At 44.8% G+C, this 16,735-nt stretch overlaps 1 protein-coding gene across 4 annotated transcripts in view; it reads right to left on the bottom strand.

The window, feature by feature from the left end:
- PRKACB (protein kinase cAMP-activated catalytic subunit beta) overlaps positions 1-16,735 on the bottom strand; it is a 121,585-nt gene that overhangs the window by 13,001 nt on the left and 91,849 nt on the right. For all 4 annotated transcript variants that reach the window (XM_059727995.1, XM_006259041.4, XM_019489106.2 and 1 more), the window contains exons 5-9: positions 16,561-16,643; positions 15,863-15,989; positions 11,220-11,315; positions 8,336-8,458; positions 1,407-1,571 (exon numbers count right to left, since the gene is read on the bottom strand). In XM_059727995.1, coding sequence (XP_059583978.1) covers positions 1,407-1,571; positions 8,336-8,458; positions 11,220-11,315; positions 15,863-15,989; positions 16,561-16,643 — 594 coding nt within the window. The remainder of the gene's footprint in view (positions 1-1,406; positions 1,572-8,335; positions 8,459-11,219; positions 11,316-15,862; positions 15,990-16,560; positions 16,644-16,735) is intronic.

Below are 16,735 nucleotides of genomic sequence, written 5' to 3'. Positions count from 1 at the left end.
GAACAGATGATTACAATTCTGTAGTGTGAAATCTTTTCTTAAAATGTCTCCACTTAATACAAAGAGTACAAGATGTGTTAATAGTACCCTGTCTTCTAGTAATTAATACATTAGTGATTACTACAACTATTGTACTGTCAACTGGTGTAGGCCAAACAACTAGTTTCTTTTTATAAACTATTGTTAGTTTTTAGGTTTGGCCTTTAAACTGTTTTTATTATAGCAGCAAGTTCACGCCTCTGCAGTCAAGACTGGTAGTGTTGGGAGAATTTGGGTATATTATTCAAAGTGTATCACTTGACTCATACATACTAAACTCATTTAGGATGAATGTCTCAATTCAGGTACAAAATTATTCCGCGACCCAAAATTATCTGGGCAATACCATGGGCGTATTTTAAAACTGTTACCTATTTAAAAAGCAAACGAACAAATGTTTCCTGGTGTATATCAGATCTGAGAACTGATGAATTCCAAGGTGTCTAGGCATGCTACTGAAGAGGCATTATTCTGTAGAAAGAGACAAGTCTTGGAGCTGCTGAAAAAGCCAGAGCTTAAATTGAGTCCTACCCTGCTCCACTCACCCTGACTGGACCTAAGCCTGCCCTTCCAGTCAGCCTCCTTCGGAGCTGCATTTTCTCAAGAATTTAGTGAAATTCTCAAGCTGCTGCCCCAGTCTGGCACAGCTCCCTTAGCAGTAGCAGAGATCAGTTAGTTACCAATACTTTTAGTAGCATTTGAACAGTTAACACTGTTCAGCTGCCAGTCTAGAAAACATTGTGGTAAATGTCCTGAAAGCCAATCTCTACTAATGTTCTCATCCTGCTACACCAGTTCTTAGAGTGAGAGAATTAAAAAAAAGTCTGTGTGTATTAGTATGTGGGTGAGTGTATAAATAAGACAGTATATGTAGCAGTAGTGGGGGGTGTGCACCTATAGCAGAGGCTAAAGATAAGTTTCTTGCCAAGACAAAAGCTACGCCATGCTGAAGAGCAGACTAGCTGCTGAAGAACAGGAAGCAGCGAATGAAAATTTATGTTCAGCAAGAGGGATCATTTCAGCAGCCCCTATAGCAGGAATTAGGTAGAAAGTTAGAGAGGCAAGAGGTAGCTTATTTTAAAGATAGACAAGGAAGAGATTAGAGCAGAACATGTCACAGGAGAATAGGAATAAGTAAATGCCCAGGATAAGTAGGCTTATTCTTTGTGCTTTAATGCAACAAGTCTATATTCATTAGATTCTCATTATTTAAGATAATTTTCTCTTAAATTACATTTGAACATATGAACTAAGTACCAGATTTTCTAAAATGTACATTTCTATATCAAATTTTAAAAGTCACTTCTGGACTTTGATTCATAAAATAAAAAATGCACATTTTAATTTTTCTAAGTAGAAAACCTTACCTTTCTCTGATAAATGGCAATCCAATCTGTAGTAGCAAACCACTTGTGGTTCTTTATGTCATTTACACCATTCTTGAGATTTCCGTATCGTTTGGTCAAGTCTACCTGGAGTAAATTTCGTAGAAGATCCTTTAGGTCTGAACTGAAGTGCGATGGGAACCGTACCTAAAACATACATTCAAGTAATAACATTATAGTACAGATATCAGCTTTTTCTCCTTTGTAAATGAAGAAAAGTAATATTCACATAAAAAAACCCACTGGATCATACTATATTTAACATCTAAGCACACATCATCTTGGAGCACACAGACAGAAATATAGCTATAGTGGTATTTTCTATTTCAAAGGATCTTTTGCCAATGGTATATCAATTTGTTGCACTTTTCTTTCTGCCTTAAACTTTCCTCAAAAAGTCACTCTAAGTGTGGAGTTGAGGTTACATAACTGGCTAATTTTGATTCAACTGGTATGATTCAACTCCAACACATCAAGGTTCTTTAACCTCCTCAAACTTTTAGGAGCAGATTTTAAAATAGGCATGCAAAAATTTGATGCTGATTTTGAGAACACATTTGGGTTGGTAGAAAAAAGGGGGCACTCATCTCTCTTATTCAATGGCTTATAGATGAACTCACTTATATTTGTGAAATCAGATGCATGTAAAATCCAACAATATGGTCTAAAATTCTGATTTGGAAAAAGCATGTATATAGAAAAGATGATTAAATAAGAAGTTTTGTGAATATCAACAGGGATATCTAGAGATAGCACTATAATATTTTACAATAAAACACTTGTCTTTAACTAGTTTAAAACATGTAAAATTAATTTTTCCTTTACAAAACTAAGAAACAGTAAGCAGTCAGTACAAAACTGTTTAACTGACTATTTGTGTTCAGCTAATTGGCAGTGTAAGCGCACTGTAGGGAAATGAACTAATACCAGATTAAGAAAATTTGGTTTTAACAAGTTGCTAATCGTACTTTCAGTAGTCAGATGAAAATTCCACTGGTGCATTATATAATCTATGTGTATAATCTATCTGTGGACTGTACATATGCTACCAGTCAAACTCTTAGCTGAAAAATTCTTAGCATTGTTTAAACAAGCAAGAGTTGGCTTGACTTACTAACACAGTTCATTCTAGGTTGGCTAAGAAGTATTTAAAGATAGTTTATTTGACAGTTTCACTAAATAGTTTTAAAGGGCCTTACTAACTCTGTGGTGGTGATATCTCAGGAGATATATCCAGGAGAACTAATGCTGAAGTAGAAATTGAGTAAGGCAAAAACGTAATCAAATAAATGAATACACTTTTTTAATGGAAAGAACCACAGGAAATTTAATGTTATAATTTTACAGTTTTCTTCTCAAGATGCTACTCTCCCCCCACACGCAAAGGAATGCTCTGTACCACCAGCCAAGCACATTGGTTCCATACTGGCTTAGAAGGAAGGATGCCAGGATTTGAAGCATCAGCTCTCCTTCTGCAGAACCTGCAGGCAACACAGGCTCAACTGTAGCTACCGACCTCCTAAGACAAAATGCAAAGTGTTTGTCGTGGGAGACTCCATCCTGAGGGGGACTAAGGGAACCCTCAGTTGCCCCAACCCCTTAGCTTGGGAAATCTGCTGCTTCCCAGGAGCTCGTATCAGAGACATTGCAGAGAAGATCCCTAAACTAATCCAGCCCACTGACCACTACCCTATCCTCCTTATCCATGTGGGCACAAATGACATGGCTCGGAGCAATCCCAGCCAGGTCATGAGGTGCTACAGGGATTTGGGAGCTGGGCTTAAGGGGTTGGGGGCACAGGTGGTGTTTGCCTCAATTCTCCCAGTTTTGAGCTAAGGGCTGAGGAGGGAGAGGAGGATTGACATAGGAAACCAAAGACTGCGGCACTGGTGTCATCACAAAAGCTTCGGCTTCCATGACCACAGTCCGCTCTGGTGTGAGAGGCAGCGAGCTGCTGGGAAGGGACAGCCTCCACCTCTCTCCGCTGGGGAGGAGGCTCTTCTCAGCCAGACTGGCTGACCTGCTTCATTGGGCTTTAAACTAAGCCCACCGGGGGACTACCGCCACTGCTGGCCCACTGAGCAACCCTTGCAAAGCCAGCAGGCCAAGGCACTTAAGGGAGCTCATCCCTGCCCCAGCCCTGGAATGATCTGTAGGCAAGGCAAGGGCCCCCAAAGGGACACTTGCGTGCCTGTTCACAAATGCCAGGAGCTTGGGGAATAAACAGGAGGAACTTGTCCTCCTGCTTAACACAAATAATTATGATGTCATAGGGATAACAGAGACCTGGTGGAACTCCACCCATGACTGGGCCACAGGTATAGATGGCTATACCCTGTACAGGAGAGATCGAGAGGACAAAAGGGGCGGGGGTGTAGCTTTCTCTGTCAAGGAAAGCTACATGTCCCTGCATGCTGACTTTGGGACCCAGGGTGGACGACTGGAGACCCTCTGGATTAAAATCCATGGGGAACACAGCACAGGGGACACAACGGCGAGAGTCTGCTACAGACCTCCTACCCAGGATCAAGAGCTTGACCAGGAGTTCACCAGGGAATTGGCTGAGGCTGCAAGCCTCCAATGCATGGCTGTTATGGAAGACTTCAGCTACCCAGACATCTTGTGGGAAGAGCGCTCAGCCAAATCCAAATGGTCGCAAAGCTTTCTCTCGTGCATAGATGAGCTCTATCTGACTCAAGAAGTCTATGGGCCGACGACAAGTAAAGCGCTGTTCGACCTGGTACTGGCAATGGGGGACAACCTAATCAGTGACCTAATGATCGAAGGGAAGCTGGGTGACAGTGACCATGAGCTGTAAAACTGGCAAGTACAGAAGTCCTTGACTTCAGGAAAGCTGACTTTGATAAGCTAAGGAGGCTTGTCAGTGAGGCCCTAAGGGACCACAACACAAAGGGAAGGAGCGTTCAGGATGAGTGGCTGCTCCTCAAGGGAGCGATCCTGGATATACAAGCTAAGTCTATCCCATCTTGGAGGAAAGACAGCAAAAGGGCACAGCAGCCCCCTTGGCTCTGCAGGGAACTAGCAGACCTCCTGCATCTAAAAAGAAAGACCTACAAAGGATGGAGGACTAGATCCACTTCCAAGGAGGAATATTCTGCACTGGTCCGGACCTGCAGGGAGCGAACCAAGAACGCCAAGGCTGTGACTGAACTCCAACTAGCTACAAGTATCATGGACAATAAAAAGTCCTTTTCTAGATATGTGGGGAGCCGGAGGAAAAGCAAGGACAATATTGGACCCCTGCTAAACCCGATGGGACAACGGACAACCAACGCCCAGGAAAAAGCCAACTTGCTAAATAGGTACTTTGCGTCAGTATTTTTTACCAATCCCAAGGGATGCCGCTGCCCATTATGGGATGGAAAGGCCCGGGTGAGGGAGATTCCTTACCCTCCATCAATGCTGACCTTGTGAAGGAACACCTTGAGAGGCTGGACACCTTCAAGTCAGCTGGCCCTGACAGTTTACACTCCAGGGTACTCAAGAAGCTGGCAAGCATCATAGCTCAGCCCCTGGCACGGTTCTTCGAGAACTCCTGGTGCTCTGGTGAAGTGCCTGAAGATTGGAAGAAGGCCAATGTGGTGCCTATCTTCAAGAAAGGGAGGAAAGTGGATCCGGCAAACTACAGGCCCATCAGGCTGACCTATCCCAGGGAAGGTCTTAGAAAAGATTATCAAAGAGACCATTCTTAACAGACTGACTGATGGCAACATCCTGAGGGATAGCCAGCACAGGTTTGTTGCGAGTAGGTCCTGCTTGTCCAATCTTATTTCCTTTTATGACTAGGTGACCTATCAACTGGACAAGGGAGAAGAGGTTGATATTGTATATCCTGACTTTAAAAAAGCCTTCAATCTGGTATCCCATGATCACCTCTTAGCAAAACTGGCCAACTGTGGCCTTGACTTCATCACAATCCACTGGCTAGGGAATTGGCTCTGTGGTTGGACCCAGAGGGTGGTGGTTGATGGAAGTCAATTGTTGTGGTGTGCTGTGACCAGTAGGGTCCCTCAAGGCTCTGTCCTTGGGCTTATACTATTCAATGTCTTCATTAACATGTGGACACTGGTGTCAGAAATGGACTGGCTAATTTCATCGACAACACCAAACTTCGGGGTAAAGCGTCCACACCTGATGACAGGAGAGTGATCCAGGCAGACCTTGACAGGCTCAGAAAATGGACGGACAAGAACCTGATGGTGTTTAACACTGAAAAATGCAAGGTTCTCCACCTTGGGAAGAAAAACGTGCAGTATGCTTATAGGTTTGGCAGTGCTACACTGGCTAGCACTATGGACGAAAGGGACTGGGGGTCATCACGACTAACCACAAGATGAACATGAGCCATCAATGTGATGCTGCAGCTAGTAAAGTGAGCAAAAAGCTGGCTTGCATCTATAGATGCTTCTCAAGTAAATCCCAGGATGTCATTCTTCTGTTGTACTCAGCCTTGGTGAGGCCGCAGCTGGAGTACTGCATCCAGTTTTGGGCTCCACAATTCAAAGGATGCGGAGAAGCTTGAGAGAGTCCAGAGGAGAGCCACACACATGATCAGAGGTCAGGAAAACAGACCTTATGATGAGAGGCTAAGAGCCATGGGACTCTTCAGCCTGGAAAAGCGCAGGCTCAGGGGCGATCTGGTGGCCACCTGTAAGTTTATAAGGGGTGTTCACCAGGATCTGGGGGAACATCTGTTCACCAGAGCGCCCCAAGGCAAGATTGAACGGTCACAAACTCCTCCATGACTGTTTCAGGCTAGACATAAGGAAGAACTTCTTTACTGTCCGAGCCCCCAAGGTTTGGAATAGACTGCCGCTGGAGGTGGTTCAAGCACCTACTCTGAACACCTTCAAGAGACATTTGGATGTTTATCTTGCTGGGATCTTATGATCCCTGCTGACTTCCTGCCCCTGGGATGAGGGGCTGGACTCAATGATCTTCCAAGGTCCTGTACAGCCCTAAAGCCTATGAAATAAAGCCTATGAAACAAAGCACCATAATTCTACATATATAATAAAGTAGTTGCACCCATTCTTTATATGCAAAACCCAACCTTAACTATGGATATCCTAGTTACACTTCAACTTTTTATATATAAATTAGGGGTGCCCCTTTGGGACGATATTGATGGCCGATTTTTAAGGAGCCATATCTGCCAATACCGATCTGATTCTGATATGCAGCCAGGAAGCTTAGAAACCAGCGTCCAGCAGGTAAATCTGGTGTGGGGGGAAGAGGTGTGGGGAGGGCAGATTGAGGACCCGTGGTGAGGGATGGAGTGGGGCAGGTGCTGCTCAGCCAGGGCAGGATATGGGATGCAGCTGCGAGTGGCTTATCTGGGGGTGGCGGAGGGCAGCTCCCATCACTGCACACCCTGGAAGAGCATGCAGGGCATGTGCCCCTGGATCTGTGTACAGGGTGGGACAGACTGCTGCTATGGGCTGCAATGGACTCTTCCCAGCGGGGGGCTGGGAGGGGGACTATAGTGGGGGCTGCAGCCACCCCAAATTTCATTGCATCCCCCCCAACCTCCTCTTAGTGCTGCCACCACCTGCCCTGAGTGCATCCTGGCCCAGCTCCCCTGCGTGCATCCCGGCCCAGCTCCCCTGCTGGGAAGATGCTAGTGCAGCCCCCGGTCCCAGTGCACAGTGGCAGCCTACCTTGCCTCACATGCAGATCCAGAGGCACACCCCACCATGCCCTCCCAGGTTGTGCTCAGCGGCAGAAGCCCCCTCCCCTGGACAAGCCACTCACAGCTCCATCCCGTGCCCTGCCCTGGCCAAGCAGCACCTGTCCCTGCCCCACTCCCAATCTCACCACAAGGGCCTCGCTTTGCACCCTCCCCACACCCCTTCCCCCACAAAAGGACACCAGCGTTGGGCTGATAAGTCAAGCCGCTGGGCTGTGCTCCTAGCCCTGTGCATACTGTAGCTGTGCACATGTACAGGGCATTTATCAGCCACACCAGGGAAAAAAAAGCCAATTTCCAACGCTGTCAATTTTCCCTACATAGGTGCCAATCCAATATGGGACCGATGTATTGGTGTACCTTTAATATAAATTATTTTATCTATATAGAATGTGTATGTGAAACAATCAGACAAAAACGAAAGTTAAGCAAGACCTCATGTTCTCTTCACCACCATGAACAGCCCCCCTTGCTATTACCCAGTTACCACTCTGTGCATTTAACTTCAGCCTGGGTGACATGGGTAATGGCAAAATTTAATGGCCTATGATAAATGATTGCTCAAAATGACTGATCTAATGGTTCCTTCTGTTTTCACATATATGTATGTGAGGGAATGTACATGTGTAATAAATAGTTAAAAGTTACCAAAAGTATTCTGCCACAAGGTTTTGTTCCTGAAGAGTTTTAAACAACTATTACAAACAATTGGATCATTTGAGATTCCCTAAAAAAAGGGTTTCAGAAAAATAATAAAGGAAAATAATAAAGGAAAAAGCTAGGCAATAGTTTTTTAAAAACTAAATGTATTTTCAAGTAAAAAGATAGCCATGTGCTTTCTTTTACTATATACCTAGTAGATTGTTTTTCCATCTTCTTTTAAATGTGAAGACAAAGATGCAGGACCTGTGAATGCAGCTGATGGAGCTTATAAACTTGAAAGCAAGGAAGAATCAAGGCAGTATTCCATATTAAAAATGTGCACTATTTATTTTCTGCAAGAAGGCTGCCCACAGATTCATGTCTATACATTATGGACATCTCTAATTCTCCATTGAAATGGATTGGCGTATAACAATCAGTGAATTGTGGATTTACTCCACGTAGAAAACTGAGCTATTCTTCAGGAAGAATGGGATAAACAACAACAATTATTATTATTACTACTACATTTTTTAAAGTGCAGATTGCCTTTGCTTACCTTTCCAGAAACAATTTTTTCATAAATCTGAATTGGTTGATCTGCAAAGAATGGAGGATATCCAGCTGCCATTTCATAGATTAACACTCCTAATGCCCACCAATCCACTGCTTTGTTGTAACCCTATGATAAGGAGGAAATACTGTTAGTACCATTGCTAATTAGATTGAAGAAGTCCCATACATTTATAAATACAAAGAATTAAAACAATTTGCTCTACTTGGAGTAAAATATTATGTCTCTACTCATAGCTGCTAATGGAGGAGGGAACGCAGACTAAGATGATGGTGCCCCATACCCCCAGTGTGTGGGGAACGGGGTTGATGTGTGGTGAAGGTGGGGGTGTACGCAGGTGATGCATGGGGAACAAGAGGGGGAACAGGAGACAGCAGGGGAGGGGTGGGGGCACATGGTCCCCAAGATTTCTGAGCCCACAGCAGGATATGGGGCTGCAGCTGGGCCAGGTCAGCTCCAGGCAGGAATTGCCTCCAAGGCCCAGTGGGCGAGACCTGGCATGGGAGGGAGTGCCATGCCGCCATGGCTGCCAAGGCAAGGTGCCCCTTGCCTGCCCATCAGCAGCTGAGACACAACTCTGTGCCACCACCACGCCTCACTTTAGAGGCCATGGCAGTATGGTGCTCCTGCCTGCTGGGCCGCAGAGGTGACTCCTGCCTGGACCTGGTCTGGCCCAGGTGCAGCCCCATGTCCTGCTGGGGCTCAGAAATCTTGGGGAGCATGTCTCCCTCCCCACCGTGTCACCTGTGCCCCCCGTCCCTCTCTGCTGAGTAACCTGTGCCCCACCTGCCACATCACCTCTCTCCCTCGACCCCACCCTTACCTGGACAGAACCGCAGGAGCTGTTTTCCATTGCTGCTTGGCTGCCACATGCATGTGCATGCGCATATGCAAATGGCACCCCCTGCCTCCCATCACCCTCCCCACTCCACAAACAGCCTATTTTAGACTGGAACCCTGCCAGCCTGTAAGGGGAAACCTGGGGTTTCCTGCGTTTTTCTCTGTTAAAGGAGAAGATAAGTGTTTTTCCACAGTGAATGGAAAACCAGATCCCTGGCCTCAGCCATTGTTCTTAAGAAATATTAAATAATTTTCCACTGGTTTGGGCCCCAACAGTTCTCTTCCCGAGGGGGGCCAGGGCCCACGGGCCCCCAAATACTTGGTGCCTCTCTCTTCAGTAGCATAAAAATAAATTGTTTGCTTCACCTTTCGTATAGATATCTTAAGCTCATTAGTTTATCTAAAGTGAAACCTCACAAAACTTTTAATAGAAACCAACTTAAAATATTTAGTTACAAAATTTACTCATTTCTAGGATGAGTTCTGCCCTCACCACCCCATTTAACATGGGGGGGGGGGAAGCCCCTTGTCTTAGAATTGAGAATGAGGGTGCATTTCTGTCAGGGTGATGTCCCTTAGCCTTTCTCCAAACAAGGAGTACCTAACAAGGCAGTGGGAGCAAGGGTTTTCAGGTGTCCTATACTTGCCTTACTCTGGAGGTTGCAACATTGTGGTATTTTATAGGAGTTACCCTACCACAAGTAGCCTCACCGCGTAGCTACCAGGCCCTTCAGTCAGATGCAGTTTACAGTCACAGACAGGACCAATAGTAATACTAATAAAAAGTTCTCTCTCTATTCAGGTACTTCTAATACTCTAGTTTCAACGCAAAATGATAAACCTGTTATGCTTAAAGAGTAGAATCAAGTTTCACTATATATTAATGCATTACATATAGATCTATCTACATCTATCTGCAGAGAGAGAGAGAGAGAGAGATATATATATACACACACAAACACACACACAGGTTTCCCTTGCATTATGCAGGTTCTGTATGCGCGAATTTGCTCTTATGTGATGACCCTTTTTATACCAAAAATTTGTTATATGCGAGGTAATTTCACTCTTATGCAATCGGTGTGGAGGAAGCCTGCAGTCAGCTGCTTTGTGAAGTGCACTGTAGGAGTGACGCACAACAAAATATAGTCTGCTGTGTAGATCTGTGCTGCTTGCTCGTTGTCTGTGACACGTGTTTCTGTAGTTGCCATCCCCATTTTGATAGTGCCCTGTGTTTGTGTGTAGTCTGCTGTTGGCGAGTACCAAAACTGTCTTGTAAAAGTGGTAGAAATGGGTCTCAGGGTCAGTATGGTCAAGGTCTTGGAACGTATCCCTATCTGTTATATTGTAAAGTGGGTTCTGTTTATGCAAATTCAAGTTATGCACCGTTTTCCAGGAAAGCAAGTACAGCATAAAGCAGGGGCGGGCAATTATTTCAGGCGGCGGACCGCTTACTGAGTTTTGGCAAGTCATCGAGGGCCGCGTGACAGGCAGCCAGGGGCAGCTAAATATTAGTTTTCTAAATTTAGAATGGCCTGGTGGGTCGCATTTTGCCCTAATGCTTGGAGATGAATGCTGCTGTACATATTTATTCTATAATTCTTATTAGTAGATCAGTATGCATGTTTGGTTACTTTCTGGAACTTTGTTCAGTCCACTAAAAATGAAGCATACCAGCTAAGGTAAAACTGGCCCCTGCTTTCATGAGTTTACTAATAAAAAAAAGCCTAATATTACTTTTCTTGCTTGGCTTCCCATTTCCAAATTAACTGAAATTATCAGACTAGAATTTTACAAGTCTGCGTCAAGAGAGTCTGTTCTGGCATAATTTTTAGTGCGTGTGTGTTTAATAATCTCTCCCATAGAGGTATTACACTGTGTTCACTTAACTATGGATTGGTAATCCAGGGCCTTATTTCTTCAGATGCCTAGCTTCTAGAACTCCCTCTGGGCTCAATGATTAGGCGGTCATTTTAAATTGGATTTAATGTACTGCTGGAACAAGAATACAGTGATTGTTGTATAATACCTTGCTGAGAATTATTTCAGGTGCCAGGTATTCTGGAGTCCCACATAACGTCCAAGTTCTTCCTTTTACTCTTTTTGCAAACCCAAAGTCTGTGACCTGATAGCATAGAGAAGAAAGGGGGTGGGGGGGAAAAGATTTTTTTTTAAGTCTACCTTAAACAGAAAAAAGTCATGCTTTGAGGATGTATTGATAAGCATTTTCACTTGCAGAAACTGTTTGTGTTATTCAACATTCTGTAGTAAGATTTCATTTTCTTTGGCTGTTGTAAATCTGAAAAGTGCAATTACGGTGAGTACTCACCACTTAATACAAGCTCCTACACAAAATAATGCAAAGCTGTGAGAGTTAACCATAAAATTAGTGTTATATTAGTGTATGTGTGTGTATATTATATATATACATACACACACCTACACACAAATATAATTTTATTTATATAGAGTAATTGCATTAAACACTACTTCTAGTAGCTGTGACTAGATTTTTCATGAAATATTTTGAAGAGTTCAAAAATGTGAGTTCTAGTGACAGCTCAAAACTTCTTTGGCCACTGTTAGAAACCCCAACTTGATAAGAAAAAAAGTTAGCAGAGGGATCAGTGACCCATTGCAAATCTGGAGATTTGTATTGTACAAGTGTATAAAGATTATATAAGAAGCAAGGATTTTCTGTAGGTGAAATCTTTTATGGGACCAACTATATCATTGGGAAGGACAAGTTTTTGGGTACCATGCACCCTTCTCTACTGTATAAAGATGATATGGACTCCTGGTGCCTGTGGCAGGGCACTGTTGGTGCCTGCCACTTTAAGGGCTGAGCCAAGCAGCCAGCAGGTGCTTGATTGTGGTGGCCATTTTAGATCTCTGTCTGCCTATATAAACACAGCAGTTTGTTGCTGGCAGGCCAGGCAAACATCACCTGGCTGCAAGGCTGAGTGCAACATCCTGGAGGTAAGGGAGGAGCTGTAGGGGATGGTTTGGAGGCTCCTGGTCCTGGGCATGACCTAAAACTGCACCCTGCTGGGAGTGGGTGACCTGGTGGGGCTCCCAGTGGCACGGGAGCCTCCAGAAAATACCAGGGCAGTTACCACCTCAGTGAATGGTAGGTCGGGAAGCCTTAATAACCCCAGCTTCCACAACCAGGTGGGTTACCCTACAGTAGGGTCAAGAAGGCAGACCCAGATTAGAGAGAGGGCTATAGACTCAGAAGCCTGACTAGAAATACCCTCAACTGGTCAATGCTGGGGCCAGGACCAGAACACTCAAAAGGGCCAGGGGCCCACCGTGAGGGATGCCCAGAGCTGAGGGCCTGGGGTTTCCGACTGGCCTTGGAGGTGAGGCCAGGGCCTGTGTGGCCAAAGGTCCCGGGGGGGGGGGGGGAAATGACGACACACACACATATCTGAGAGGGTAAAGTGTTCAGGGAGCCAGGCAGCCCAGAATGAGGGCAGTGTAGGCTGCCTGATTGGAGGGATCTGGTTGGGGTCTGGATTGGAGAATTCTGGGGCCCAATGTGGGACTGATGGTAAGAACAGTAGATGCCATCTGTGAGGCTTGGGCTGCGGTGTAGGGGAGGAATGGAGCCGCAGATAGCACCCCCTGGCATCAGGGCTAGAAATGGACAGACTCCTGCCTAATTAATTTCCTAATTATATCATCAAGGCATGGCAGGCGAGGTGGCGGGTGGTTGGCCCAGAAACAAGTAGGCGGGCCAATGACAGATCGGCCCCAAGGCCCCCCGTTACAGTGCTAAACAGTGACAATTTAAGGAAAAGAATAAAACAACATAATAGGGGTCATCTGTATGACAGCACCTTTAATACTGAATGTCTGAACTTATCTATGTAGGTGAGGGGTTGGCATCTAGTCAATGGGCTGAATCCAGCCCTCAGACTGCTAGATCCAACCTGCTTGCCTAGCTCATGTTTACGCTGAAGCAGAGTAGTGGGAAACTCTGCTGGGGCCAGGAAGTTGGAAACTGCTTGTTGTGCCACTGCTGTTTCCCTTCTCCCCTTCCCCAAGGCTGTGGCGTAGGCACTGCTTCCAGCTGGAGGGGAGCTGTGCCAGGGCTGGGGAGCTGGAAGCTATGTCCCTGCCACTGCTGCTTCTCCCATCTACAAGGCTGTGGTTTGAACACAGCTTCCAGCTGTAGCAGAGCTGTGCCAGGGCAGCAGGCAGGAGTAAGTGGCAGCAGCATGGGAAGCAGCTTCTTGGCTCTGGCAGTTACCCTTAGGCTGGGAGCTGCACTTGCACTGCAGCCAGGGAACAAGAAAGGCTGGGAGAAGCAGTGGGGGCATGGATGCAGCTCCCAGTATCTGGAAGTAATTGGGCTTTGGGGTCAAACTCTAAAATTCCTCACCTTCCTCTCTCAAGTTTCTACAATCTAGCTATTCTTGAATGAGCTATTATATACCTTCATGGATAAAACGCACCATTCTGAACATGAAGCAGCTTGTGAAGGTATCTTAGCATACTACTATTAGGTGGCTGAGGCTTTGCAAGCCAAACACTGTACTACCACAGTAACTTTTGCTGTAGTTTTGTGGCAGTGGCATCAGCAGCAGAAACTACCATGCCTGTTTATGGAGGAACTTTTTTGGATCAGCTTCAACAGTGAAGCATCATTTCTGCACTTTGAAAACACTGACTGATGGTAGAGGGATTTGCTGCAGGCCTGGGATGACTTCAGAACTTCAGGATGACAAAGAGCATTTTCCCCACGTTCTGCATGCAGCTTACCTCAGCACTGCTGTATCAGCACACCAATGGGAGAGCTTCCCTTGCTGTTCAGAAGCATGTGGGCTCATCACTTGTTACTCCCTACTGTAACTAGTCAGTGTTTGGACTGCTGTGATGGAAGCTACTTATGACTTTAAAACATGCTGATGCTGCATGTGAAGGCTCACCAATCTTCAGGACATTATCAATGCACTAGGACAAATATTTCTATTCTGTGCCCTGTGACAGGTCTCTGAATTCATACATAGAAAGAGGTACTTCCTTATTGCGCTCCAAGGTGTAGCTGGCCAGTGTCGTATTAATGCAGGGAAGCCTGGAACAACGCCATGCTTTTCTAGGAACCAAACTCTTCTCTTCGACAAACAAAAGTAGCTTTGTTCCTACAAACGCTGCTGTGGGCACCCATGGCCATGTACATGCTCCCCAGAGCACAGTCCCTGGTCTAAGGAGAAGATAAGGAGTTTTCCCCTACTGTTCCTGCTCCAGCTCCCCACTTTCCCTCCCCTGCCCCACACTCTGACTGGTCCTGTAATATCAAAGCCAGGGGAATCCAGGAACCAGGGAAACTCTCCTTACCATGGCTGGCAGCACCGTTGACATGTTGACAACTGGGCAGTGATTTCAAAGACCACAGAGCTGGCTAGCAGGGCAAGGAGACCTTCCTTGGGGTTGGGAACCAGGGACATGGGGGGGGTGAGGGTCTTAATCACCTGCACCAAAGTAGCACTATGGAAAGTACGCTCCTTGTTGGCTCTAAAGGGGTCGTGCTTTTCCACAACAGAGTGTCTGCAGTTAGCAATGCATGAGCTGCACTTCTATAGAGCTAGAGAAGGAAATATGAAAGGAGGGGAGGAAAAATTCTGGCAAGAGCTGGACTTCAGGGGGTTGTTTCAGCCCCGCACAGGTAAAGGCTAAACTAAGAGTCAGCATTGTGAGTAGAAAAGGCTGGCGAGGGTTGCACATGGGATAGGGACAACAAGAGACCTGTATTACACACAGTGTTCTTGCTTTCCTTTTTTTTTTTTTTGGGGGGGGGTGGGGGGGAAGTACAGGATGTCTAATACGATATGTGTAATATGTGTTAGATAGCCAATACTCAGGGATGTTGTATATACTGTGTACAAATGAGATGACGTGCAATATGATATAAATTCCAATGTTTTGTATTATGTTATTTGAAATGTTGTATTACCTGTTGTGAGGCCTCTGTCTGGGGTCGTTTTGAGTCTTTTGTTATAGTCTGATTTTTCTAATAAAATGTTTATAAAAAAAAAAAAATGGGAACCAGGGGCAGGGATGCTCTCCCCATCCCAGTTCTAGGACCTGCAGGCTTTAAACACTATGCATGTTGCCTATCTGGTCCCCAGTAACTGAGGTTAGGGAGGCTCTCCTCAGCAACTATTCCCTGAATCTCCAATTTTAAACCGCTCTGTACAGCCCATCTTCACTGCATATGCTGAGATCTAACAGCTGGGGGCTGCCTATTGACAACCTGTTTCCTCCCCAGAAAGGGGAAGACAACAGGCTGTCAAATAATGAGCTCTTCTAAGGGATGTGGTGGCTCAGCCCTCTAGTACCTCCTGGCTGGAGGGCTTGCATGTGTAGCCCTCTAGCCATGGACACTCCTGATAAGAACTGTGCTTGTATTCAGAATCCAGGGAAAACCCCTTTTCTGCACAGCTCAGCTCTAGTCTTGCTGAGATGGTCAGAAACTTGGGCAGTGACTTTTTTAATATTTCAGCCGCTCCTTAACAAGTAGTTTACCTCATTTGGTCTGAATGGAAGGTGCCTAGCAGGTCCACCAGCTTCAACAAAGCTTGTATATTCAGTTTATAGGCAGTCACACCTAACCTCCAGCATAACAATAAAAAAACCCAAATATATGAATGTTTGCCTGTATCGTACCTGTATGTATCCTTGTTGATCAATTAAAAGATTTTCAGGCTTTAGATCTCTGTAGATGAGGTCTAATGAATGGAGGTACTCAAAAGTTAGCACTATCTGAGCTGCATAAAACCGTGCATGTGGTTCACTGTAAAGAATTAAAATAGTATTATACCTCTAATAACTCTATAAACATTATATTAATATATCTTAATGTGGTGTCATAAATCTATAACCTTAAAACTACAAACAATTTATATATCGAGCAACTGGTCCCTTTATTCAGACAGAATAAAGGCCACAAGCAAGATTTTACTGAACACCAGTTCTCTAAATCTTTTTTCTTAAGACTTAAAATTTAAAATTTCAGAAGCAGGACAAGGGAAGAAACGGGTTCCGTTGGATGAAACCTCCAGATTAATTTTTGTTTTGTTGCAAAATGTTTACTGTCCACTTGATCCTTTCTATTGGTTTCTAGAAACCAAGAGCATTTCCAACACAATACATGTTTGTCCCAGGATTCTCTCTCGTACAAATTATGAAAGCCTACATTTACTAACTGCATACTAATACATGTATTTAGTAGGTTTCCACCACATCATTATTTCAGCTCACTGACATGAGGCAAAACTAAAAAATCATTATTATGTAATTCATATTATGTAATTAGAACTCTTTCTTAATAGCAAGAAGTTTATTTTGAAAAGGAAGAATTTTACCTGAACCTTCCAATTCTTCTTAGATGTGAGAACATTTCACCACCAGGGACATATTCCATAACCATGTATAAATTAGAATTATCCTAAGAGAGCAAGTGAACACAAACATTAAACATTTAGCATTGCAGAATCTCTTCAGAGAATCATTTTATTGGGGGGGGGATGGGGGGAAGGA

This window comes from Alligator mississippiensis, chromosome 5, assembly GCF_030867095.1.
Source record: "Alligator mississippiensis isolate rAllMis1 chromosome 5, rAllMis1, whole genome shotgun sequence".
Lineage (NCBI taxonomy): Eukaryota > Metazoa > Chordata > Crocodylia > Alligatoridae > Alligator > Alligator mississippiensis.
This window is presented reverse-complemented; position numbering and strand designations above follow the sequence as displayed.